This window comes from Halichoeres trimaculatus, unplaced genomic scaffold (genome assembly GCF_033239565.1).
Source record: "Halichoeres trimaculatus isolate MK-OKI-2021-1 unplaced genomic scaffold, fHalTri1.1 fHalTri1_scaffold_11, whole genome shotgun sequence".
In the NCBI taxonomy this organism is placed as follows: Eukaryota; Metazoa; Chordata; class Actinopteri; order Labriformes; family Labridae; genus Halichoeres; species Halichoeres trimaculatus.
Genome location: NW_027437189.1, coordinates 12,497,200 through 12,524,424, shown reverse-complemented (window position 1 = coordinate 12,524,424; position 27,225 = coordinate 12,497,200). Strand labels below are relative to the sequence as shown.

The window sequence follows — 27,225 nt, the reverse complement described above, 5'->3', positions numbered from 1 at the left end:
CTTTTGTTAATATTCTGATACACTGGATAATCTGTTCATTACTTGACTCTTACTCTTGATATTTAAATAATTATTTTTCTAAAAGTCAAAAATGAGAATATATACCTGAAATGTTTGTAACGCAACTGCTCAATAAAAAGATACAATTAAAACACAGGGCACCTCAAACTTAAGTTTGAATACTCCAGAAGTAATATGATAAAATGTTTTTTTTTTTTTTTTTTTTTTTTTTTTTTTTTTGAGAAAGTGTTTTTACTACACGTCTAAAATGTGGACACCCCCCTCCTCCCCTTTGAAGATTCCACATAAATTTGTCTGTGTTGCAAGTATCGATTATATTGACTCACAGAAAGCATCAAAAATAGGGGGGCAAATTGCGTTTTTACAATTCTACACGTGTCTTAATGAGAGAAGGGCTAAACTATATTCATTTTTTTGAGTATTAATTGAATTTTCTGCCAGTTCAGCCAAACCTGACACCCCCGGCAAAGACGTTCAGTTAGTACAGACCTCAACGGGTAGCTCGAGCGATGACGCTTCAGTCCTTACGGTTATTTTAGCTCCGGTATTTTTCCTGTTCGCTTTACCTTACATTTCTCCTCGATAAAACATTTAGTTTTCTCTGGTGGAGAAAAAGCTAACCCCAACAGCCGAGTTTAGATATTAATATTCGCGTTTCCCCCTCTCTACATTTTTGCTCCCGCATGCCGCTGCCCCCGCTGTCTTTTACTGCATATAGCTAGATGTATTTTGTGTCCCTTGTTTCCTCCAGTAACCCATGTCTGTGTGCATCCCGCTTCCCTGCGCTCCCAATAGATGGTGCAAGTCAAAATGTCCAAATCGCCCATAGACCCACTGTCAGCTGTGGAAACAGGCTCTCAATCGCACTATTTCCAGGTAAACCACACACCTTTATTCACAGTGTTAGCTGTTATCTTCGAGTTAGAGAAACGAGCAGCTAATGCTGTCTTTCTGCTACTTGTTGTTGAAATTGAGGCGTCGCGTTTTGGCATACAGCTACTTTCCTTCTTTTTGATGTATGTCTTCTTTCTCTGAAATGCAGGTTGATGTTTGATCTCTGTAAATCCACCACGAGCGATCATATTTGCAGCTTTTGCCTTTTAGATAGACGAACAGGTTCCCTTACATGTTACTGTTTATGATCACGCATGTCCCCGAATATTGTTTCATATTTTTTTATGATTCATCTACACCAGGAAGATATTGGCACACAACTGGGCCTATAGGTTGAATTCTGAAGGTTTAAAGAAAGGGAGATCTGGACCATAACTCTGATTCACCTGTAGCCGGGATTTACTGGGCCTGTCAGCACAAAAACACAGACACACTGCAACATCCACTCTTTCCCATTACTCAAGTGGCCAGAGGAAATCTGGTTCCTGATTTTCACAGACCATTTCGGCCAGGTGGATCAGTGCAGTCATAAAGTATTTGTGACATTTTTAGAGCAGCACCTGATTGTAGTTTTTACTGTGGTGCAACGCAGCTCTTTCAAATCAGTTATCCATAAGTGTATGCAAATATGTTGTTGAAATCAGCATACTGCATGCTGTATTTTTGCCAAATCTTTTTGTATGTATCTGTACCTGTTATCCACATTCCCCATTGTTTGTCCCTTTTATTACAGCTGCCCAGGAAGTTGCCTAAACGCAAAAGCCGCTTTAAACGCTCAGATGGCAGCACGTCTTCTGACACAACATCCAGCTTCATCAAGCGGCAGGTAAGAAGCCCTTTGAAGCATTTGTTGCCGTCTCTCTCTCTTTAATCATGCATGCAGAGTTTTCCACTCTGCCTCTAGATACCAGAATCACAGGGCTGATTATCTCACTGATAATGTAGGCCATGTTGTCCTCTGAAAGCTTAATTAAGCTATAGATCTAACAGATGTTTCTGGATTGTTTTGCCGCCAATAGTGCAGCACCTATCTTTTATAAACTCGTTTGAAAACCACTTGTAGCTCTGTTTTTCATTCTTGTATCCAAGACATGAACGTTTCTCCCCTGCATCCTCTTCTGCATAGCTGCTTCTTATTTTTCATTTATGGTTTTGCCCAGCAGAGAGCAGCAAAATGCTTGAAAATTGCAGTGTGTTACATCAAAATCCCAACACAGCCCACATTTTTTAATTAATGTTTTCAGGTCAAGCACGTGCAGCAGATGCAGATGGAGATTCTGTGTTATTTAAGACATTCTCTGACTGAGGAAAGGAAACAGAGATTTCACTGTCCTCTCCCTATTTTTGAGCTTCAGATTCCCTACACACTATCAATGCGTGGCTGTGTGTGATTCATCTGGATCAGCTGATTTGATGGTGTAATAATCAGAATGCTTTGATGTTTGTCTTTTTTAAGGGGAGTCTGATTTGAATCAGGCTTTGTAAAGCAGAGATGGTTGTAGTTTCACAGAAAGTCCAGTAGAGGGGAGAACTTGATCCCTTTATACAGATGAGGTTTTGAGAAGTCATGAGGTTTCATGGGCTACAGTTAATCCCAAACTACCAGATCCCAAAGAAAGAAACTACATGTTCTCTGTTTATTCCTACAGGGTTTAACTTTAATCTGTAAGAGTTATTTAAAGTATCCATTCTGTCCTGATCAATCAACCTACAGGTCAAAGATGTCTGTGGGATGAATTGATAAAAATAGACTTTAAGTTTTCCTTAAAGTACATTTTAAACTTTCTCTAATTAAATTCAATTATATCACAGAGGAAAAATGTGTGTGCAACTAATTTGATAATGGAGTCAGGTTTCAAAAGTATATACCAAAAAGTAACATTGCTTAGTGAATTGATCACTTCCCAATTTTCAACTATTGGTTGTATGAAACTTAAAAAATGTTTTTTTTTTTTTTAAATATTATTGTTAAGAAACGCAGATTTACCTAACTTTAAAAAGCAGTCCAATAAAAGGATTTATCATAAAGAACTGAATAAACGAAAATTAGATGATTTGTTTATGTAGTTCACACCTAATACAGTGAGACAAAAGGGAGGTTAGACAGTGGTTTGGCAAAACTAAAATAAAATAGAATAGAATAGAATAGAATAAAACTTTATTTGTCATTGCAACAAAGTACAACGAAATTGCAAAGTACAATGAAATTGTAATAATAATAAATTATAAAATAACAATTAATAGTAAAATAATAATAGATAATAATCACAGAGTTGAATTAAAATGGATGCTAAGTCAGACAAACACACAACAGATGATGTGCTAAAAGGTACTAGGTGCATCTCACTTCTCCTAAATTGCATTCATGCTTCTCCCCACTTGCATCTTTTCCTATAAGACATTCAAATTACCTGAGGGCTGCTGAGCATCCATTCTTGTCACGAGGGGGCCACTTCAGGTGTTCCACTAAAACAAACCAACAAACAAAAACACTCAGCTGTTCAAACACATGTACCTCTCAGGATGAATTATCTTACAGTCATATTTGACTTTTCCTGCCACATGCTTGCTGGGCTGCGTGCCTGCTGCCAGACACCTGAGAGCATCTCTTCTCAAACAGCTGGGCCACATTTGCTCTGATGGAAGTGGCACTTGAAATCTTCAGTGTAGCTTGAAGATGGCCATCACCAAGTCTGGACCTGTTCTTTGATTTGCCTCCTTTCTTGCTTTTTTGTCAACATTTTGTTGCACTGACAGCTCTTTCTTTAGCTGTGCAGCTTGTTGTGTCTGCTTATTTCCCTGGTACTTTCTCTTTGCATATGAAACAGGTGTAATTCCCCTGAAACACTACAAAAAAAATCATTCTCCTACTTCTCCTGAAACACTCTGGGCCTGATATCAACCTTTCTTTGGCCTTTGAAAGAGACATCTTGATCAAACAATGTTTTGAGGGCATGGGCAGCGTGACAAGTATTTTTTTTTCCCCCAACTTGGGTTCATGTATACTGTAATCAGGGTCAACTCAGAAATCAGATATTTCTTTCCTGGTCCCAACAGTAGACCAGGCCATGAATGGGTGGAAAGGATTTCACCATTAGTTGATAGCAAGTGAAAGCGAAGTGCGAAATAGAGTGGCAGGCCATATCTAGGCTGTGAGTTTGAGACCCCTGCTCGAAGGAAACATGTTACGCCAGACATGCTGACCTCTGGGTGTCAGCATGTCTGGCGTAACATGTCACTGACCCAGCTATCAGTCGACTTAAACTTCTGTTTATGTATGCACACATGTGCACTGTAATTAAACTTATTATCAAATACAACCTGAAACATTAAGTTTTGGTCTCTGTGTGATATCTATTCCACAAATACCTGAATCGTTTACAATCTGTTAACTCTGTAACTCTTATATAATCTATTAACACTCATAGCCAACTGTCAGTGTTACAGTATCAAGAACTCAAGAAATTCTGGAAACTCGTGTTACAGTCTTCTTTTATATGTTGTATAAACCTTTATTGGCATAAGTCCCCTATATATTTCCTTGCTTCGTAACTTTGCTGGGGTAATGGTGTGAAGTTTTCTTTAAGTCCAACTCAGTACAACATCTCATCAGTGTGTGATAACCTGTTTGGAACATCTCTGTCAGTTAAGACTTGTGAAGGTCGCTCTGAGAATCCTTGCTCACTACTCTTCAGATGTCCCTCATCTGTTCATGGTGGGTCTTTAGCTGGTGCCGGTTCAACCTGAGGAGATGTCGTTGAAGAGAACTGAGACATGGCTACTGCCTTAGTGAAACCAGTCCCTCCTCATCTTTACAACTTCTGCAGCTGTCCCACAAATACAAAGCAGTCTGCATAAAGAGCTGATCAGCAGAAACACAAATATCACTCCACAGTATGAGATAATGATGACAAAAACTCATATTTTTAAAGTTTTCTTTGCCTGTTTCATTGCATTATTTTTTTCTTGATGAAAGCAGTTTCTGTTTGTGCAGGACGCTTAATTGTTAGAGCCCAACTGATATGGGATTTTTGGGGCAGATGCTGATACCGATACTGGGGGCAAAAGAAAGCCGATATCCAATGTACCGGCCGATATTCAGTATATCGGCCGATATTCAATATATAGGCTGATATCCGATATATCGGCTGATATATATGATAATTCATTGATATACACAGGATATATACTGTATATAATCACAAATTATTACGATGCCAATATGATTCAAGACAGAGACAGAACACTATTAAATTAAAACAAGGAACTTAAATTATAAAACTGTCAACAGAAGAACTGTAGTGTTAACCAATGATAAATAAGAACAAGCTGTAAACACAATAAATAAAAAGGTCAAACTGTAAACACCTTAAATAAATAAGTCAAACTTTAAACACAGTAAGTATAAAAAAAAAATAAAAATGTAAAGACAAAATGAACAACTTACATGACGTTAAAACGCTGTATTATAGTCTTACATTAGATAATGGTAGACTTGTGAAATAACAGTACTATTTATCTCTGTTTATCTCACAAAAAAGCAAGTAACACAATGTTAAAACGTCACTCTATATTCTTACATTTCATAATGGTGGACGGAGGGGGCGGGCACTCGGGCAGTGTACAGCCCAACACACAGACATACGGGAGAAGGAGCGACAGAATCTCTGTGGAGCAAAAATTCTTATAATCGGCTACATTTTGGCCGATGTCGATTAATTGGTGATAGGCATAATCGGCCCGATTAATCGGTCGGGCTCTATTAATTGTATTAGGTAGTAGGTTTTAAACGGATTGAGGATAGGGTCTCTTTGTCATTAAATATTTTTTGATTACTGTTGATGAAACTCTAGATTAAGAGAAAACCATGAAGAAAATACCATGTCCTGTCACCAGACAAGCAGTCCAAAACGAGAAATAAACAGTGTATTTTCATGTGATACAAACTAGCAGATAGCATTTTTTTTTTGACAATAATGAATGTTTTGCATCTATGCTCGAGAGGCGACTGAAACTATTAATCATTTATAAATCACTTCTTTGCTTTACTAATGATTGTAGCTGTTAATCATAATTTAGTCGAGGAACATCAAGTGAAACAGCTCATTATTATAACACTCTACTTTGGAATTTAATTAGAAGCTTAAAATGAATTTTAGCAAGATAGTCTTTTCTGTTTTAGTTGAATCTTATTATAAACATGAGGTTTAATACCTCAGTTTCATACATGGCATCATTGGTGTGAGGGAGCGTGGAGCTGTGTAACTGTAACAGAGGGACCAAAAAGGGCTGAGCAGACATCTTCTACGGGAGGGGGACATTAGTTATCCTGATCAGGGAGCTTAATGACAATTTCCAGATTCCCCGAGAATATTGCACGGCTTAAAATATTCATGATGCTCATTTTGAAGGCCTCAGGCGATGTGATGTGTGGGTTCATTGTTCACGCGAGCAGCACCTTTAGCTTCTACTCAGTCATGACCTTCTCCCTGCACACACAACAGGCATCAGCTCCATAGGTGTTATGACAAAGTGTTTTATGCAGAAGAAGTGAATTCCACACAGAGAGCAGATAGTTTCTTGTCTGTGATAGGGGTGGGGTGTCTATGGAGGAGCAGTAGAGTATGACTCATTTCTGCAGCAGGATACAATAGGCAGTATGCTGCCATAAGTGTGGATATATGTGTTACATGTAGGGCAGGAGGCTTGGAAACAGGATTGGAAATCTGCAGCTTTGTGTGTGAAAAGAACAGTAGGTTTCTCCTGGCTACCCTCTCTACTTGTGCACATTGAATTGATTTTATATTAATAGGAATGTGATGCAAATTTAGAGAGGTGGTTTGATCAAGTGACGCAAAAGCTGCGTTGGTTGTTTTGTGTGTGTTGGGATGGGGTGAGGTGGGGTAAGAATAGAAAAGAAGGTGTTGCCGGTGTCTGCTCCAGTGCAGGTTTGTCCCTGGTTAGGGGATGGGACACAGTGTAGTGTGTCTGCATTTTACAGCATGTAGTGTACAGGGAGGGAGGGAGCAGCAGCAGCATCACCACATTAACTGAGTAAGTACAAATGACTCCCGACACAGTCAGCCTCTTCTTCCTCTGCTCCCTGTCTACCCACACATCTCTTTGTAGTGTTTCAGTGGCATTGTTGCCGCTCCTCTCTGTGTTCCTTTGTCTTCCTCTTTCACCTCAATTCCTGTTGTCAGCAAACGCTTTTGTTTCCCTCATTCTTTACTTTTTGATTACCGTCATCTTGCCTGTTTTCTTCCCAGTTCCTCGTAGAGCCTTGTGATTGATCAATTGAACATACAGTATGCCTGATGTTGACTTTGATATCGATGTAACCACACAGTGATTTATTGCTGTGTGTATCAGCCGGCTCTGTGCATGTGTGTAACTTGCTGACGTTGAATTATGAGTGCACAGTTAATCGAACACTTTTTGAAATTGGATATTTGGCTCCTGGATTTCCAAACCGCTGGAGCTTGCAGTTTTCTTTATTTTTTGCTCTAAGGCAAAGGTGTTTCAGCATCCTGAATAATACATTCTGCTCTTGTGCTGAATCTACTTCCTAAAAATACAGGGGGAGAAATGAGATCTTTACAATGAAATTCTGCATTTTGTTTGACATCATTTCAAAGGAATTTAGAAATGTTTTGTTTTTAACCAATCTGTCAATGGTATTCTCAATTTTAAAATCTCATATCTGTCTTTCCAGGAGCCTGTTTGTTTTGACCTTGCTCGTGTTTTGGCTCAAGGGATGGAAATGAGGGTGTTAAGTTCTGACTGAATCTTCCCATTGCTATGTTGTTGTTGACTTGTCTTTAAACATTCATGAGCTCCAGAAGACGAATTGTAAAATCTTTGATGGTTCTGGACCTTCATCAGGTTAAGCCTTCAGGTTTTGCGTTTGAGTTTCTTTATCAGCAACAGTTTTTTGAATTGGTGTTTGGTGAGAATCCTGAGAGACAGTCCAAGGTAAACACAATTATTTACATAGTAACGTAGTAAATAATGTGCCTGCCAGTAGATCACTGTCTTAGCAGTTCCATTGTGGGCAGTTTAGCAAGCAAGCAAGCACTTAGCCCCAGGCACTGGCATGGCCAGTCAAGCTGTGATTGACCACCTAAGTGAAGGTGATGATAGTTTGAACTTCTCTATGCCGCTCTTTGGTCTTGTTTTCTTTTTTATTTAAAAAAACTGAGAAGAGATTGCCTGTAAGTGGTTTCAAATACTCCCATGTACAAAGTGATGCGGCCTTTCTCTATACCCTTTTCTTTCTGTCATGGTCACAAGATGCAACATTAGCATAGAACGCAAACCATATATTTATTGATAACTGCTTTTTAACTGGTTATGTAAAAGACTGGATTTAAATCTGATGCCTTTCTAATCAAGGGTTCCCAAACCTTTCAGCATGTGACCCCAAAATTGCTGTGCCAGAGTCTGGCAGCCCCTCTGCAGGGTTTCCCCTACCATTATATTAGGGGCCCCTCCTTGAAGGCCAAGTTGTTTATTTATTTATTTTTCATTTTATTTTCTAAAATGCACCAAATCACAATATAAGTCATTTAAGATTACCTTCCCATTAAACCAGTCCATAACTTTTTCCCTCATTTAACAGTCTTAAATTCTTCATTGTATTATGAAGGCATGTCGTTTCTGTCATTACGTGATTAGGGATTGGAATTGATAAGATTTTGTCAATACAGATGCCCATATCCATTCTGCTTATTGATCTGATTCTTTATCAATTCCCCTGTCAATTTCTGTTGTGAATTTTCTTGGTACAAAAAGTAGCTTTACAGGTTTTCTATGTCAACAACATTTAATTGAGTTTATACTGTAAGTGAATAAAATGTAATTGGTCCCTGAGTCTGGATATTTCTGGGCATAGTTATACAGAAACAGGTAAAAATTGTACACAATGTGACGTTGATGTACTGTGTTGTAATTCTAATAGGCCATCTAGTGTCTCAAAGTGGTCGTAGCAATGGTTTAAGTTGTTTGGAAGTTAAGAAGTCAGCAATGAGCCTTTCAATTGCCTGTTAGCTTTTGACATTTGAAATTCTCAGTTTTTTTTACAAAGAGTTGATGTGATATGTTTCTGTGATGAAAGTTGAAATTCTAGTCTGAAGCTGAAGTTATAGTGATGTATGCTACCTGCTAGCATATCAATGCAGTTTCCCATATACGTTAGCATCAAGCTTGCGCTTTTTTGTTATTTTGGTAAATAAGGTGATTTATACTGTTTCCAATGTACCGAGTATGAATCTCCTGAGAGAGAGTAATGAACATTTCTTCAGTCAGTCAGTCAGTTCTTCAGTAAAACTTCAAGCTGAAAATCCTGATTCGATAAGGGAATTGAGAAGGGAACTGTTGAGCACAAAGGCTAACAACATCGATGGATTGAAACATTTCTTATTGATTCTCAACAGGAACTGGTTTTCGATTCCCATCCCTATACGTGATGGTGTGTTGATAATGCTCAGCTCTTTGCATCTCACATTGGAAAAAAATAAATTCCGTGCTTAGTATGATCATATGTGTTTAGAGACATATGTTATTATCTAGCCGTATATTAGATTTGTTGTAATGATGTACAATTCACAATGTAAATATCCCATGAGTTGCAGAAAAAGCTTTTGTTTCCATTGCTATAGGAAGATAAAAAGTATTGCTGTGCATAGATTACTAAATGAATCGCCATAATAGTCAATAGACACATGCACTCATTGAGTCACGTGCAGATGCACACCATAAACAGGCAAACATCAAGAGGCAACATCCCGCTTAGAAAAATGAAGCCTATGCGGAAGTGCTAAAAGTGCCGTTCATTGAGAATCCACTTGAGGCTGGCGGCAGAAAGACTGGAAACCACATACACACCAAGCCAAAAATAACAGACTTTTACAGCGTTAAAAAACATGTTTACAGCCTGGTTCACGGCTTGGGTCTTAATCGCTAATTTCACTATTGGGGAACACTGGGGGGGATGTTTTTCTAACACAGCAGTTAAGCAGATATTAGGATCACAAGTTTGTCCAATCAGAGACACAGCTCAGCTCCTCTGACTGACCATCACCCTATAGCTGTTGGAAGTCAGCACCAAGTCATATCCAATATGGCCCCCGCCAACAATCGGCTTCATTGCTCAGCATCAGGAGCAGATGGGTGAATTAGTGGAGACTACGTCTATATATTACACAGTCTACGACCTGCAGAGAAACACCGTTCTGCATGGGAATACACCAATAGGCCAATATCAAAACGGGAAAAAACAAGATACTTTATTTAGCTGAATGCCAGAAAATAAGTTCACCTTTCTTCACATATCGCTGTGTTTCCTAAATAAGTTGGCTGTCACTAATATCATAGCTATCCTGGCCCAGTCACCTCACGTGTCTTGTTTTTCCTTGTAAGGAAGTATAAAAAAAAAACAGATCAAATATTTTCTGTTTGCATGGTGTTATATAAAATTTGATCCCTGTTTTAATGTTGGTGTTGTTATGGATGGAATATGCAATTATAAATTACCCACTTCGGAAACAGCTTCTCTGTAAGACCAACAAAGGCAAAAGAAACCTCAGAAACGAGATTGAAGCATCCAGAGTATAGATTCATAATGAGTGAAGAAGCAACCGTTGAACAGAAACCACCAACTACACTGCACAGGACAAGATCATTGAAGAGATAAACTTAACCACCTTGTCCACAGGGGTCACCAAAATCAACAAAAAAGGATAGTTTTCCATGGTAGCTTCACCACTCTTACAGCAAAGACTGCAGCAGAACTTTCAGTATGTTTAATAAGATTGTAAAAAAAAAGAGATATACACCGCAGCAACCCACACTTTTCCTGTTACTCACTGTACTCTGGCGTGTCACAGGGTGTGTGGAAGGCTGTTTTGGGATTGTGCAGTAAACGATAAGACCACTATCCAGTATTCAAACATCAACACAAGACAGTCAGTCTACAATCAGATCTATCTACAATATGATGAAATAAACAATTAAATGTCAGAACACTGTAAGATTCGTTTTCCCTACTCTAAACTTGCTGCTTGTTTCAGTCTCACCGCTCTCAACAGGATAATCTTTGGCCACAACAGGCTGCTGTTCACAGCAAAGTAGTCGTGACAAACCCATTCCACGCTGTGTGCTCAGCTTTAAACAGCAGAGAGATAAAGTTAGCAACCAGCCTGTGAACACTATGGAGGAATACATCAAATAAATACTGACAGTTTTTTCAGGAGGTGGTGGAGAGAACAGCAGAGCTAATAAAAGTGAGAATTTTGGGCATTTTGCTTCTGACATGTTTGTCATATTACTATATAGGATGATAATACAGTCATCGTTGATGCTGATGCTGACAGTTTGTGGAACTGTCACCAGGTAAGCCAAAAAAAATTAATGAGAGGGATTAAAAAAATGTAATTACCATAACATCAGAGGAGTGTAATACTTATTTAGTGCCGTTTTTAGAATAAGTGTTATACAAAGAGACTGTATAATACATGGAGGTAGTCTCTGTGATGTCAACATTTTGCTTGTGAGTGGGTGCCAAATTGTTAGCCTCGTAGCACAATTGCCGAAGTCAACGAAATGTAACTGAATAATACAATTATAAACATTAGATAATTTGATATTGATAATATAATAAAAATACATTTTTCTTCTTTTTCTGAAAACCTTGGAATACAACTTGGGCAACTATGCAATGAGGCTAGAATAATTAAAAAAGCTGACTCCACTGAACTTAAAAAAAAAAAAAAAAAAAAACAGGATGAAGAAGAGGCAAATTGAGGAGTGAATAAGTTCCAAAATATCAAGTAACTAGAAAAGCACTCAGAGAGTGCAGACCTCCACCAAGCATACTGTGATTGTCACACAACACTTTAGTCCTACTTTAATGTTATACTCCTTTTCAGGAGACTGTCTGCTACAATTTGGTGTTAGTTGCAGGTTTGTACGATAATTTGTTACCTGACAGTGTTGAAAATTATGGTGACCCAGCACATATTTCATAATCTGGATCTTAATATCCATAATATCGCCAGGATCTGGATTGTACTTTTACATTTGTCAGAAATTATCTTGACCTTGTCTTGTATTATTTTGCAAAGCAATCCGACCATTTATCGTGGAGTTATATACACATATGGCGAAAACGGCCCTATCTCACATTGATAAAGAATCCTTTTAAAAAATCCTGGATCCAGACAGTGATCCGGATTGCCACTAAAATCGAATAACTTCGTTCTTAACTCATTTTGAACATTTCCTGAAAATTTCATCAAGATCCGTTTGAAACTTTTTGAGTTATGTTGTTCACAGACAAACAGACAAACTCTCCAAAAACACAACCTCCTTGGTCGAGGTAATTAAAAAATTCACCCCTTGTACAGTGTTTGCGATACAGAAAAACATTTATTGAACGATGCTGTGAGCATGTTAAATTTTGCTGTAAAGAGCAGCCTTTTTTGAATGAGTGTTTATGTGGTTTCTAGTACTTCTGGAGCCAGCCTCAAGTGGACACTGGAGAAACTGCAGCTTTTAGCCTTTCTGCTACGGCTGAAGGTTTATTCATGGTGGAGTGTTGTTTGATAAATAACTGTGCTTGTTTATTATATCAATGGAATTTTAGTTTCTACTTAAATATTAATTGTAGCCTTAATGTTTTACTTAGCATAATTACAATGGCTAAACTTAACCTACCATTCAGCAAAGAAGCCACCACTGAAGACCTCTCTAGAAGTTGCTTCTTGAATGATGAGAACATATTTGATTGTCAGTGTTAAATTAATTGTGATTTTTTTCTGTTTTGTAACTTGACTGTAAGATGAATTGTTCCTCTTAAGGAGCTGGATGACACACTTCCTGGTTGGCCCCTCCCTGTGGAGTTGAGGCCATCAGTGTTGCAGTGTGTAAAGGATCATCAGAGCAGTGTAGTAGTGAACCAGAAAGAAGTCATCCACAGACAAGACGTTGAGATATACTGGAGGTGTAACTCTCTGCAGTGCAGTATACTTTCAGCTGACAGATACACAGTTTTATTTTTGTTCTGTTTGTAGTATCACTGTCTTTATGTGATGGTGAGTATTTAAGTGGTGACCAGGACAGGCTGACATGTTCTAAAGCCACGAGCCAAACACTCTCCATCAATCACAGCCCAGGCAGCCCTTTGTGTTTTAACATCATTTAACAGCTCTCTGACATAACGCCTTTCCCCTGCGCCCACCACCATATTTATACCACTTTTATGTCTGTGTGTGTGTGTTTGCGTTCCCACTGAAGACAGGGAAGCCGTCACTGTGCGAAAAATTTCAGATTCATGTCTTTATCAGGCTCTAGCGCTGTCCTCCTTATCAGCCAGGTATGCTTCTCTTTCTCTGACTATGTCTATCTGTGTGTCTCTGTCTCCCGTGGTCACGCTCCCCCTTTTCCTCCCTCCTGCTGTTTCCCCCTCTTTTCTTCTAACTGCGATCGAGGATAGATATCTAGGTCTCCCTCCACTCCTTCATAGCATTTTATTATGTTCTAATCTCATCTTCCCCTCGAGATAGCCTCGCTTTATCTTGTCGTATAAATCGTTTATACCTCTCCCATCTCTGCAACCATTCCTCAGTCACTCTCCGTCCTCGTAAACATCTTTCTCTTCTCAGTATATCTTGTCGACGATATTCAACCCCCTCACCTCATCCTCTGTCTCTCTATATCTATCCCGTACCTCCTCACCCTCCTTTTCTGTCTCCGTGCTGCTCTGGCGCTGGTGCAGTGCTGAGCTTGTGAGTGCTAGAAATCAGATCTAGTTATCTAACATAGACACACTCACACACATACACACTCACACAACAAAAATAAAGGAAGGAGAGGTGTTCGCTTGCCATTTCTCTGGGACTTAAAGCGGTACTGTAGATGAAAATTTATCTTGATTGTATGTGTGTGTTCTGAAGTGCAGGAAAAGAAAAGGTGCTGGTTGTTTTTAAGGTACGGGCACTTTTTTTTGTGTGTGTTTTGAGCCTTTTGTTTTGTTGCTGCTAATTGGTCCTCCAGAGGATTCGTTTGTATATGTTGGCAAGATGGATGACCACGACTAAGTCACTGCACTCTGGAGGAGAGGAAAACCAAGCAGAAAGCTGTATTACAGGCTGTTTTTCTGTTTCTCGATTTATTTGCAAGAACATGCTTAATCCTCTGCGTATACGCCTCTATATCTGTGTGTATATATGGATGTTATTATGAGTACTCTGGGTGTTTTCTTGCTTGTCTCATTCGTCTCTTCTTTTCCTTATTTTCTTTTTCTGTCTCCCCCCTCTCACCTCTCTGTCTTGCTTTTGTTTTTTGCTGCAGCGGTTCTCCTTACTGACAGATTCAGGACTGGATTCCTTCAGAGGAGCCAAATAGATACCAAATATAGGAGCGCGGGCACACACACACACGCACATGTACAGTACCCAATCTGCATCTAGAACACTTCTTCTTTTTGTGTTTTTCTCTCATGAAATCAGGATCAGTGCTGTCGACTAATGTTGTCAGCCAACATGCGGAGAATTTGTATTATTGATGAACCAGCAGATTATTCTGTATTTTTGTTTGTGATTTTGAGAGATTCTCTTAGGAAAGTGCCTTAGTGACTTGAAATAGTTTTGTTTTCAATTATGATATCTTAAACCTCATAAATAAGAAAATATAGTGGAAAAATTTCGACTTTAAAAACTACTAAAGAAAAAAAGTTATTTCTTTTTTTCTGAATATTTAAATTTGTTCAGTTGGTTAAACTCCACTGTAGGTTTGGGAAAAATACACATACCGAAAAAGGTAAACTGTCATCCTGATCTGTGTTACACAGACTTCTTACAGTGGCGCTTACAACATCAACTTTCCACTTTACATTTGAGGGACAGTTCTTGTTCTTCACTTGCATCAAAGATGTATGTTTGTCTTGCGCTTAATTAATCATTGAAGAAAGAGTTAAGCCATAAGCTGCTCCCAGCCATACTCCACTGTATACTGTATGCAGCGATCCTCCTCATTTTACTTTACATCGACGCCTCTTTCTTCGCCTTATCTCCTGCTTTCAGCATTTTCTGTTAGCCATCCCTGGAATACATCCTTAAAGTGCTTACAAAGAAAAATGATAGCCAGCATATATTTTGCTAATGAGGAGATGTCCTTGGAGAATAAACAGGGGAATAAAGGATGTATATGTGCTGCACTGTGGGGGATGATGGCATGGATTGGGGCCAAGCAGAAGAGAAGAGGAAGCAGTTGCCTCCTTTGTGCTATATTTGGTCTAACCAGAGGATGGCTGGTGTGGGAGAGCAAAGCATTGTGTTGTAGATCCACACAGGCTCACACATGAATGTGTTCATGAATACAGGCATGTGTTTGCATGCACACCTGCAAAGACTGCAGTACAGAAAAACAGATGAAAGCTGGTATATAAGCAGAAACAGCAGGTCTATGTGTAATCTTACAGTAATAAGTAACACTCTTGAAGCAGATATTTGATCCTAATTTACACTGTATGTAATGATTTAGTCTAACACCATGTCTACCTCTGGCTCTCTCCTCAGGGGTCGGCTGATTCGTACACCAGTAGACCGTCGGATTCAGACCTGTCAGCAGAGGAGGACCGCGAGGCGTATCGGCGTGAAGCCGAGCGCCAGGCACAGCTGCAGCTCGACAGAGCAAAGGTATGTTTTTGTTGTTAAAACAAAGGAGTGAAGTATGGAGCCATGTGGGTCACAAGTTTTATATGTTGTTTTACAAACTCTACAAACACTGCCCAACCCTCCAGCAGCTTTAAGAGAACTTGTTTTGTGTCCTGTAATGAGTTTGAAATGAGAATTCTCATAATAGTCTGTTTTAGATTTTTACTAACGCTGTTAAGAAACTTCCCATTTTCGAAGCTTGAACCCGCTAAACAGCTCCATGTATTTGCTACCTACCACCATAAATGGAAGCAGGTCCTTCAGCACCTTACAGGGGTTGTTCTATTTTTTAGAGTGTTTTTATAAGGTACCTGTCAATATTAAGTTAATTACTCACAAAAAGCCATCAAGAGAATTGGAATAGGAGCTAGTCTGTGGGGTCAGCTCTACCACAATAGGTAGTTTAGCTAGTTTGAAGGAACTCCAGCCCAAACACTGTCCATGTAAATGTACACTCACGTTCAGCACTTTACTGGAGAGACCTTTTGTTAATTCATACACACATACACAACACAGGGAGGTTCTCCTGCCTGCACCACTCTGAGCATCTGTTTGGGTAGATAGCCATCAAAAGAGGAAAAATACATCCAAACTCCAAAAATAAGTTATTGTATCAAAAGCGATGACATACTGTTTGCTGTGGACACAAGAGGACATCTGTATGAGCAGGTGTTCACAGAGGCAGAATGAGACTCAGCACACGGATAGAAAGAGTAGAGAAACTTCCCTGCAAACTAGAGAGCAGAGATATCCTCAGCTACGACTGTTTGGATTAGACTTGGTAACAGCGTTATTTCAGGACTTTTTCTGACTCAGAGGATACAGCTGCAGTCTGCATCACCCACCAACCAGTTACCGACGTTACTGAATTCTGCTGTTTCACCCTCTTTCTTCAGCGTTAAGAAGTTCAATCAGGACACAAGAATTTTGATCTCCCCCTTGTTTCTTTGTTTCATGATGTATCACAACCAATCGTCTACAGAGAATGTTTTTCTTATGAAGTTACACTGCTAAGCTTTTAAAGGGGAGGACTTAGCTCAAATTAACTCCACAGCTGGTACAGCGTTTGTGCAGAAATTGTGCAGCATTTATTGTTTAAGTCATGTAAAACATATGTGGAGACGACTTAACTCATAGTACAGAAATATTAATAGAGTTTACACTGACACTGACATTAGTTTTGGTTTTAAGTCTTTTAGGATCAGCTAAATTATTTGGAAGAGTCGACCCTGTCTGCAGTGGTTGATAGCTTAGCTTGAACTGGTTTTCTGGCAAATTTCTCAATAAAAGGGGCGGCTGAACTGAGCATCCCCGCTGAGCAACACACTAACACTGACAAGTACATCATGTAGTCGTGCTTAAAAAAACTGAACTATCTCATTAAAGAAAACATACTGTAACCTGCAGATTATGTATGAACAGCAACAGAGAACACAACAGCTTGTGTTTTCTCACTACGACAGTCACAAGTCAGTAAGAAAACCATGCCTCTAGTCCACAATTCTAATTTCCATCCTTTGTTGCGTTTGAATACAGTTCCAGTTAAAATGAATTGCTTGTTCTATTGTGTTCTCAGTCCAAACCTGTAGCGTTTGCAGTAAAGACGAATGTGAGTTACTGTGGAGCTCTGGATGAGGACTGTCCCGTCCAAGGAGCCGCAGTCAATTTCGATGCCAAAGACTTCTTGCACATCAAAGAAGTGAGTGAGAGGCACATTAGAGAAGTCTTTTGATAAAAACAGGACAGATACACAATACATAACACAGACTTGTTGTTGCTCTGAACTCAACAGAAGTACAACAATGACTGGTGGATCGGCCGGTTAGTGAAAGAGGGGGCAGACATCACGTTCATCCCCAGTCCTCTACGTCTGGAGGCAATGAGACTGAAGCAGGAGCAGAAACAAAGGTAAGAAAACAGAAACAAACCTCTCAGAGAGCTGCTTCAACAATATTAGCAAAACTGTTGAGGTTGTTTGTTGTTGCTGCAGGAAAACAGGGGGTAACTCCTCTAGTTTAGGAGACATGGTGACTGGGAGTTGGAGGACTACGCCGCCATCTGCAGGTGAATGTAAGTATTGCAAATATTTCTCTTATTAGTGCTGGAACAAACATTTTGCCCTCTGTTGTTCTTTCTTTGTTTTCTATCCTTGATTGTACTTTTTCTTGTTTTCACAAGCCAAACAGAAGCAAAAACAGGTAGGTTTTTTTTAACACTTTAAGTGTGCTCATGAAGAACACTCATCCCTAATATTCCCTTATATTCTTTGACTTTAGTTCTAAAAAAATCTTTTTAAAGGGTTGTCATTTTATTTTTTCTTCGTTTAATTTGTGGACATCTGCAGAAAAAGCTGATTATATCTTTTGATTTTTATAACAAATGAATCATACCCCCAGCATCACTAACCTTTGCTGTCTCCCTCTCTCCCCTTCTTATTCCCTGTTTCTGGCAGGAGCATGTCCCTCCCTACGATGTAGTGCCCTCTATGAGGCCGGTGGTTCTCGTGGGACCATCGCTGAAGGGCTACGAGGTCGGTCTTTCACTGTTTCACCTCCGGCAGACTCAGAACAACTGCCTCATTTCTTTATTTCTCTGTTAAAGCTGTTTTCTGTTCTGCTGCATTTATGTGTTTAAGTAAGAGAAATTTTTATCGATAAAGGGAGGCAGAGAGATCTAATATGAGCTAGTGTAATATTGTCTTAACGTATTTCAGAATCTATTAATGCTCTTAAAATAAAATCTGTTGAATTCTTATTTTTACTCGTTACTTAAAGGACAGCATGCTGATGCTTTTCTCAAGGGTATTTTTGGTACTAAAGGTGTATTTTTTGTTTCCTGATGTTAACTTTGAAGGTTTTTATATTCTGTCTTTCAAATAGTTATAAATATGTTGTTTATTGTCTTTTATAGGTGACGGATATGATGCAGAAAGCTCTTTTTGACTTCCTGAAACACAGATTTGAGGGGAGGTCAGTAAAATGGACAAATCACATTACATAATTCTATTCTTGTTTGTGTTAACAGAAGGTCCTGATATAAATCTGATCACAGAGCTTTAAGTAATTTTCTCTCCTCTGATGTTTGCAGAATCTCAATCACACGAGTAACTGCTGACCTGTCTTTAGCGAAGAGATCTGTCCTAAACAAAAGACCCATCATGGAGAGATCCAACACCCGCTCCAGCTTAGGTGACTCTTGCATCAAGACTCGCGCAATACTCTGATGTATGTTTATTGAAGCAATGTATTAGAACCTGAATGTCTCTTTCAGCGGAGGTCCAGAGTGAGATTGAACGGATATTTGAGCTCGCTAAAACCCTGCAGCTGGTGATCCTGGACGCGGACACCATCAACCATCCTGCGCAGCTTGCCAAAACCTCCCTCGCCCCCATCGTTGTCTATGTTAAAGTTTCCTCACCAAAGGTACAGCAGGAGTAGGTTCACTTCTGTCATGAGCAGATTATTCAGGCTTCTTTATCATCCTCTTTAACCTTCTTCTGTTCCTCTCTCTCTTGTCAGGTGCTCCAGAGGCTCATCAAATCCAGGGGGAAGTCTCAGAGCAAACACCTGAACGTGCAGATGATGGCTGCAGACAAACTCACTCAGTGCCCCCCTGTAAGTCTTTATGGTGCTATAGACTTCTTAAAGGGCCTGTAAGGACTTTATAAGTAATCTTGAAAAAGTCTCACTTGAATTTATTTTCTTGTTCACAATCCATGATTTAGAATGAGATTACCCGTCCCAAAGTCAGTTATTTTCTGGTCTACCCAACCACAGAATCCACTTACAGTGAGTCCCTATGACGATGCTACGCCAGTCAGCAAAGTTTAACCATGAAGAAATTTCTGTCCTTTTCTTGAAGAAAAAGACTTCTTGGATTTATTTGTAGTAATGTGGACACTGGAGCTGGGATAGCAGAAATACATGAAAGAATAGCTATTAAAAATATATATATATATGAGGAGAGTGATAGAACACGCCTAAAAAAGCTAAAACACAGGTCATTTCTGATCATGTGCATTCATAAAATGTTACAGACATCTCTTAGAGCACCAGGTTGTGAATTAAACTTAACCTTTAGTCTGCTCACCTTCTGTACACTAAACTACTCTACAAACTGAGTTTATGAGTTTACATGTTGCGACATTTTAAACAATAGAGCTACGTAACTATAAATACATTGGTTGGACTCAAGTCCTCATGACAGCAGGTGATAGTGCTCCTCAATCCTGGAAGAACACAACGCAAATTCCTCGCAAGGCCTTTAAAGTATACTTTTTTTATTATTATTTTACTGTTACTTTACCAGAATTTTCCCCACTGAGTTTAAAAATTTATAACAAAAATGGAAGATTCTGCACTTAACAAACAAACTTTTAACATTTGGTGGTTTAAATATGCATCGTTTGTTTGATAAATAAATAGCAACGTTAAATGCCAGAATTAAAATGCAACGTAAAGTGTGTATTTGAATAAACAGATAGATATAAAGAATTTTGTGACAGACATCTAATATATTTCTGGAACAAACCTCAGCCTAATAGCTTAATTTGTACTTTGATTTTCAGCAAAAACACTATTTTAGGACGACCTGCAAAAGTGTTGCAGATCACACCAGCTTTGGCTGTGCTGTGGTACATGCTAGGAACCACTGCTGGTATGCTAAACTATGAATAAAAAGATACTTATTATCTCAGATATTTGTTAGTTGTTTTATTAGCGTGTGCATTTAGATCTAATGGAGAGAAAGAGAACCTGTAAACACCTACACACACTGTTAATTCACTCCGGTCTGCTTTTATTACAGAGTTAACAGGTGTTTCAAGCTGTATGATGTAATGTTGTAATTCTGCATAAGGCTGACTGTTTGTCTCTTTCTTTTCTCTTAGGATATGTTTGATGTCATTTTGGATGAGAACCAGCTTGAGGACGCATGTGAGCATTTGGCTGAATATTTAGAGGTCTACTGGCGAGCTACACACCTCCCAGGAAACACCCCTCTCAACCCCTTACTGGAGCAGAGTCTGATGACCCCGCCTTCTGCCATCTCTAGCCTACAGGTGAGACCATCTGGATCTGTTTTGAGAAAGCCAAGAGAGCATGAAGACACATTTTAAAGAGTGCTCTGAAGTAGGACTCCTGTTTTGAACATGTTGTATGTTGTCACTGTCTTTACCAGCTCTCTTCATCTCAGATTCTCACTCCTTTGTTTTTGTTTGTTTGCAGTTGTCTTGTCTGTCCTCTCACTCATCCATGCTTAACATTTTTGCAGTTTTCTGAAACACAGGAATTAATTGAGTGATGGCTTACAAAACTGGGTGAGTAGTAGGGTTTATATAAACATATATGCTGTGTATTTGCACCCTGACACACCTCCCTACACCTGAGCACAACGCGGCGGCTGAGACAGTGAATGAAGAGCACTTAATTCATTCAGATCTCACCAAAGAAAAGATGACTCTTCCACATTGCATCCTGCCTTCTTTCCTTGAGTTGATGGTCTCAGGTGAATCACTGCTCCTCAAGCTTTCAGGGAGAAAATTCACAAAGCAGCATCAGCATACCATGATTTTTAGAGAACATCAAATCTGACCACCTTTTATTTAATTCACCTCCTTTTCAAGCATGCTTTGTGAATGGTGCCCCCTCTCACTGTGGCACACAGGCTCAAATTACCACTTTAGTAGAAAGGCATATGAGCTATGCTTTAATAACAGATCCACATGTTCTAAACGCATTTTCCACTCCACGATCCACAGTAACCATAACATCCATACAAAAGCATTTCATGTCCTAGAGAAACAACCTAACCATCCGTTCAACTGTGTCACTGACATTTCTTCTGTTTGGTGTCTGTAGTATTAACCCAACCCAAACCTGTACTCAAAAAGGACTTTGAAACGAAAAAACACTGCAAACAGTGCTGCATGATAAACCTAAACATGAATGCTAAGTGGTGATTTTTACATCATTTTGGTTACTGACAGGGGGAGGTTATAACCTTTGCTCCTTATCATGATTGTTCAAAATCACACAATAAGTTTTCCACATGTTTAGAAGCTTCAAAGAGTTAACTAAAAAGTGTGCTTCCAGTTTTTAATCAGGTTGTTATCTTAATTGATTTTTATGTTATCTCTTTTGTCTATATAAAGAAAAATTGAGAAGTGTTAGCATCAGAATGGTAACTGTATTTAAACTTCAAGATAGTTTTTTCTGAAAAGAGAGTTGGTGTTGACTCAGGGAATTAAAGTTCATGCTTCCTGATCAACCCAAAAGTGTTGATTTCACATCATACTAGTTACAGTGTCTGTTTGTGTAACTTCTGTTGAGAAGCTGATGTACTGAAAAAATATTTTTAAGCAGCTTTCTATTGAGAAGGATAAGAAAACTATACTTCCACATTGTGTAGTTTTTGCTTCTAACTGGTTAATCTGTGAGAAAGTTCCTGGTTTGATTCCCTGACCTTACTGTGTTTAAACACAACTGCCACGCACTGGCCTGTCTAAACTAGGTTTTATTTTTAACTACTAAGAGAGTTTCTGCATCCTTGTAGTGGTGAAACACATTTATCACTTTCAAAAGTGTAGTTTTAGCGATATTTAGTGTGGATCAGCAAAGACACTTAAACACTGCTGATTCTGCTAGTTAAACATGGAAAAAGGAAAGGCTGATTCATTTTTTACTCTACAACTTTGACTACTGATTCAGATACTTGTGAGTTTCATCCATAGACTGTATAAAACATGGACGTAGTCTCGCCGACTTCACCTGTCTGTTTCTGAAAAAGAAAATGAAGCACATCGGCTATAGTGGCCATATTGGTAGTGGCAAGGGCTTCGCCTACACCCATAGGGCGCTTGTCGGTCACGTGACCCTCAAATGTGCCTCTTATTGGGGGGAGCTTGGGATCTTAATATCTGAAAAACATTCACGCCCTGTACAGTGAGTGCCGGTAGTAGAATTAGCGACTCAGACAGGAGACGTTTTTTGAACCAGGCTTTAAATAGGTTAATTTCTGCTCTGAAAATGGCTTTTTTTGGCTTGGTGTGTATGTGACTTCCGGTACTTCCGGAGCCAGCCTCAAGCGAACACGCGAGAAACAGCAGGTTTTAGCACTTCCGCATTGTCTCATATTCTCAGACCAGAGGTTGCTGCTTGGTTTCATCTTACAAATCTGTAATAATCCTAATATTTTACCACAACTTGGTAAATATAATTGTCAAATTGTAATGTTTCAACAACTTATAAAAGATTATTCTGCCAACAGCAGAATGTTGGCATTTCATTGTCAGCATTTAGCTGTTTGGGGTCGGTCTATATGAACATCGCTCACATCATAGATTAGATGGACCTCATGGATTCATGGACTTATAACATTTTTAAACAAAACTACAAGAAGTTGCACTTATTATGCCAATTAGTCAATTTTAAATCAGATCTAACAAACATGGATAGCCCTGTATCAAAATGTTGACAATGTTCTTTTTGTTTTAGCGATCATGTAAACACTTACTATCATTTTTGAGTGCTGGAATCAGTTAATCTAAGCTCTTGGAGTCGCATTAGAATAAGCAGTGCTATAACACATCCAGGCAAAAACTGCACTTCTATTCAAAAGTGTTAAAATTAAAGATTAAATGAAAGATCTCTGCACTTCTGCGTAATCTTACTGAATTCTCATTTCACTCTGAGCTGATCTTTTAAGAAAAAAACAATGTTTTGTCTGCACACCCTTTACGAGCGCATCTATGCTGCTGTCTTAGCTGCAGAAGAAACATCAATCAGCACACATTTGAGCCTGTGTGTTGTTTTGCAGTAGATTTCCTTCAAAGTCCTTCTTGATGTGGTGTTTGTATTTTGCTGTCCTCTCCTGAGTCTGCTGACTATGAAAACTGTCTGTGCTGTTAAATAGCAGAAGCTGAAGCTACTTGGAGCTGTTGTCCTTGTTTTGCGGTGTCTTTTGACTTCTTATTCTTTTCTCTCTGCGACTAATCACATCCTGAAGAACCAGAACAAGAACCAGCCACAGCCTCGTGAGGAAGTGGGCTTGGAGGGTGATGAGGAGGAAGAGGAGGCAGGCGAGGAGGCCCACTCCCCCCTGGAGCAGGACAGTCTCATGCCATCTGATGAGGCCAGTGACTCCCTGTCTCGCGGCCGGAGAGGGAGCCCCTGCCAAAGAGGGGGTGAGGAGGAAGATGAGGAGGAAGAGGAGGAGGAGGAGGAAGAGGAGGAGGATGAGTATACATCCCCTGTTCACGGTCGCACATACAGGGACATGTACCCCCCTCATCGTGGGCACACAGGCAGCGCTCACAGTGCTAACGGGCACGAATCACAGGACAGGCTGCTCCAACGTGAAGCTCAGCAAGGTCACAACCAGAGGAACAACCGCCAGCGCAGCCGCCCCTGGCCCCGAGACACCTACTGAGGCAGAGAGCTCTCCTCACCCCTGGCCTCCAGATCAGCACCCAGGTCACCCCAAACACCCAACTGATGTCGTACTGTACGTCCCCAATGAGGAGACTCAAAAAGTTCCCGTAAAATCTGCTAAAAAGTCACAGAGAAAAAAAACAGATGCCCTGTCTGTAAAGCAGAAAACTTAATTCTAAGCATTTCCAATCACTAGCTTCCAAAGTTTAGGATTATCCAAAACAGAAAGGTGACAAAAGCTGTCACACGTTCTCCAGGGTCAGTCTTTTAAAAGTCAACAGGGCTACTGGATAGGCTACCAGCTGTACGCAAACTCAAACTGCTTTGCCTAAGGTTTTCTCTATCGTAGGATGTCTCATATACTGGCCTTAAAATTCCTTCAAAGACTTTTAACTATCTTTACTATTGCATGTATGAGTACAATTATTTTAAGACTATTTGCACATTAACGTCAGAACAGGAACTGAATGATCTTTACGGATTAATTAACGTAGGAATGTCTACTGTTGAATCCATTTATGGGAAATAGTGATGCATTTTATTACCATGTATATACTGAATGGGCACCTGGTTTTGTTTCATTGCTACTATATTTGTTTGGTTTTGTTGATATTGACTCGTTTGTTGTTTCTGAGAGGTGTTTGTCATAAATCAGAAAATGTCATTACTCTGAAGACGGGGATGGAATGTGGGAGACACACACGCACACACACATACAGACTTAGACTGAATCTCTGAATGGCCACAATGAAAGTAGAGCCCGATCGATGTTATCGGTTGGCCCATATCGTTGGCAGAAACAGATTCATCAATATCGGCGTGTAATTTTTCCGCTATCTTTTGTGGGGTTTTTTGTTCCTTTTTCTGGTTTTGGATCATTTGGAAAATGATCATACGGTTTTCCCAGCAGAGCACAATCAGAAGCAATACTTTGTGTTGTTCCATATGGTCATCGTTTCAGAGGGCAGCTTTTACTTTGCGTTGTCATTGCTGCAAAGTCGGCAAACAACCGCGTAGAAAAGGTCTAAATGCAGTCCAAATCAAAACATCATCATATCGATTCCAGCGTAAAAAATCCGAAACCGATCGGGCTCTATACGTCGAAGTACAAAGCTACAGTAAAGCCTTGTGTCATCTACATGTACAATGCAGTGCTTTCTGGGCAACGCTCGACTCTGCTGTGGCACAATCACCTCTAAGATCTTAAAAACAGGCACAGAGAATGTAAACACAACTATGAAAGGGAGTGTTATCTCTTCCAGGATAGTTATTTGCCAAACTGCTTGTTTACATCCAATCATTCACATATTTACCAAGCACATGCTGCGCAGCTGCAGCTCCTCTTCAGATCCAGGCTTCAGAGAATGTAAGCTTGCATGCCTTTTTGCACCTCCAAGCGCCACCCGGTGTCTCCAACCCAGCCGATTGCCCTGTACTTTGATTGTAGCACGTTATTGATTGTAGCATCCACATTTACTTATCTCACCCCACTTTTGTAAGTCTTTGCCAGACATTGCGTTTACGTTTGTGTACTGCAGGTTTACAGATGATTATCAAGGCAGATCCTCAGGTGTACACACTCGTCGCGCTCCACAACAGATGTGTAGTGCTCCTGAAACAAAGGACTCGTAGCACCCGCTGACACGATTCATTCATTCTGTTCCTGCATTATTATGAATCCGTGAGCCGATGGTTTGAGTCTGGACGTGATGCCGTCAGTGTCGGGTGAACAACCAGTTTTTAGGAGTTTAATGCTTCCATGTCTCACAGATATCTAGTGTTCTGTATATTTTTGAAGAGAAAAAAATCAGCATGATTGAAGAAAAAAAAAAAGAAAAAAAATCTATGCAAGTGTTGCATGAAAATCTGATTGTTTCTTTTAAAAGTTAAGTATTTTAGTAATGCATTGATTCTGATTCTCCTCGTTGTCTTGTAGTGATAGTCTTGTCTTTGGGGCTACTCACTCCTCACACCACTAACACTATTACTAAAAAAAAATCACTTCAGTTATCCATTTATACCGGGGACATTTCTTTTCACAATGTTGGTTTTGACACTTGTTGATGCACTTTTCAAAAGTGACTGGAAAGAGGAAACTTTCAGGGTCCCAGATCAGGCCTCAATTTTTTTTAATTTGAAAAAATGAGAATGAGTGAATTAGCAAAGCCCTGCATGTGTTTCTTTACCAATTAGCTACTTTCATTATATTTTGGCAGAGTATGTTTTTCAAAGCGGACCAATTTAGCAACTGATAACACAGTTGACATCTTTCAATTTATGAAGCACAATTTTTACAAGGGTTATAATTTAGTTTCCTCTGTCTTATTCTGTATGCAATACTAAGCCTAACATTGAAAAACGTTGAACGCCTTAGACCATCTGGACTTCCTCTTTTGTGTGAGTAGAGAATTTTAAAAAAAATTGCACTACTGTTTTCTTTTATTTGGGATGGTTGCTTTGTAATGCAATAACTGCACTAAGTATAACCGTGTATCCACCAGATGACCACAGCGTGCTAGCGTGACCCAACACGCCTCTTCCCTCTATTTATCAAAAGAGACAGCAAATGTGTAAAAAGTGAGACATTTCCTGCCTGATGCTGTATAGAATGCTTTCTATTTGAAAATAGATTTACAATGCGAAGTAAAATATGACTCAAACAAAATAAACATGACATTTTATGTACTTTAAACAGTGTGGCTCCTTTTGTTTGGTTACCATTAAGTTTTACAAACTTTAGTGAAGCTTTGACTTTTTTTCTAGTGCTGCTGTGATGTTCACATGAGTTTGAAATATGGAGCAGAATACTGACAAAGATAGTTGAGGGATTGCTGTAAAATTGGTGCAGACATTTCCACATCATCAAGCTTAGCACTGTCAAATTCCTTCATTGATTAGATTCACCTGATTTCCTTGACAGCTTGTAAATCATGTTTAATAAAACTCTGTTCTGACGACAAATAAGACACATTCTGCATGATTTGATTCTACTTTTGAGTTCTTGCTTTTTACAGTTTCTGGAAAGCCTTGTTTAAAAAGTAATGCTTCTTCCACATGATAAACTAATAAGACATTTCACATTCCTCAAAATAAAGCCCAAAATTTGCTTACTTTACCTTTACTCTCTTTCTTCCTGCCAATATTGATTTACTCTTTGGAGACAAACA

General features: G+C 39.3%; 1 protein-coding gene across 3 annotated transcripts; it reads left to right on the top strand.

The window, feature by feature from the left end:
• Window positions 1-515: 515 nt before the first annotated feature.
• On the top strand, window positions 516-27,076 carry cacnb3a (calcium channel, voltage-dependent, beta 3a). 3 transcript variants are annotated; one of them, XM_074680976.1, is made up of 15 exons: window positions 516-897; window positions 1,649-1,741; window positions 15,492-15,611; window positions 17,206-17,328; window positions 17,422-17,537; window positions 17,620-17,699; window positions 17,808-17,827; window positions 18,082-18,159; window positions 18,540-18,598; window positions 18,717-18,817; window positions 18,900-19,051; window positions 19,148-19,243; window positions 20,518-20,688; window positions 20,901-20,946; window positions 23,634-23,742. In XM_074680976.1, the coding sequence occupies exons 1-14, from the start codon at window positions 817-819 to the stop codon at window positions 20,928-20,930; spliced, it is 1,320 nt and encodes a 439-aa protein (XP_074537077.1). In that variant the 5' UTR covers window positions 516-816; the 3' UTR covers window positions 20,931-20,946; window positions 23,634-23,742. The 3 variants fall into 3 exon arrangements, with proteins under 3 accessions (XP_074537077.1, XP_074537075.1, XP_074537076.1); XM_074680974.1 differs by lacking the exon at window positions 20,901-20,946 and having other exon boundaries at window positions 23,634-27,076; XM_074680975.1 differs by lacking the exons at window positions 516-897; window positions 1,649-1,741; window positions 20,901-20,946 and adding an exon at window positions 13,162-13,288 and having other exon boundaries at window positions 23,634-27,070.
• The last annotated feature ends 149 nt before the right edge of the window (window positions 27,077-27,225 follow it).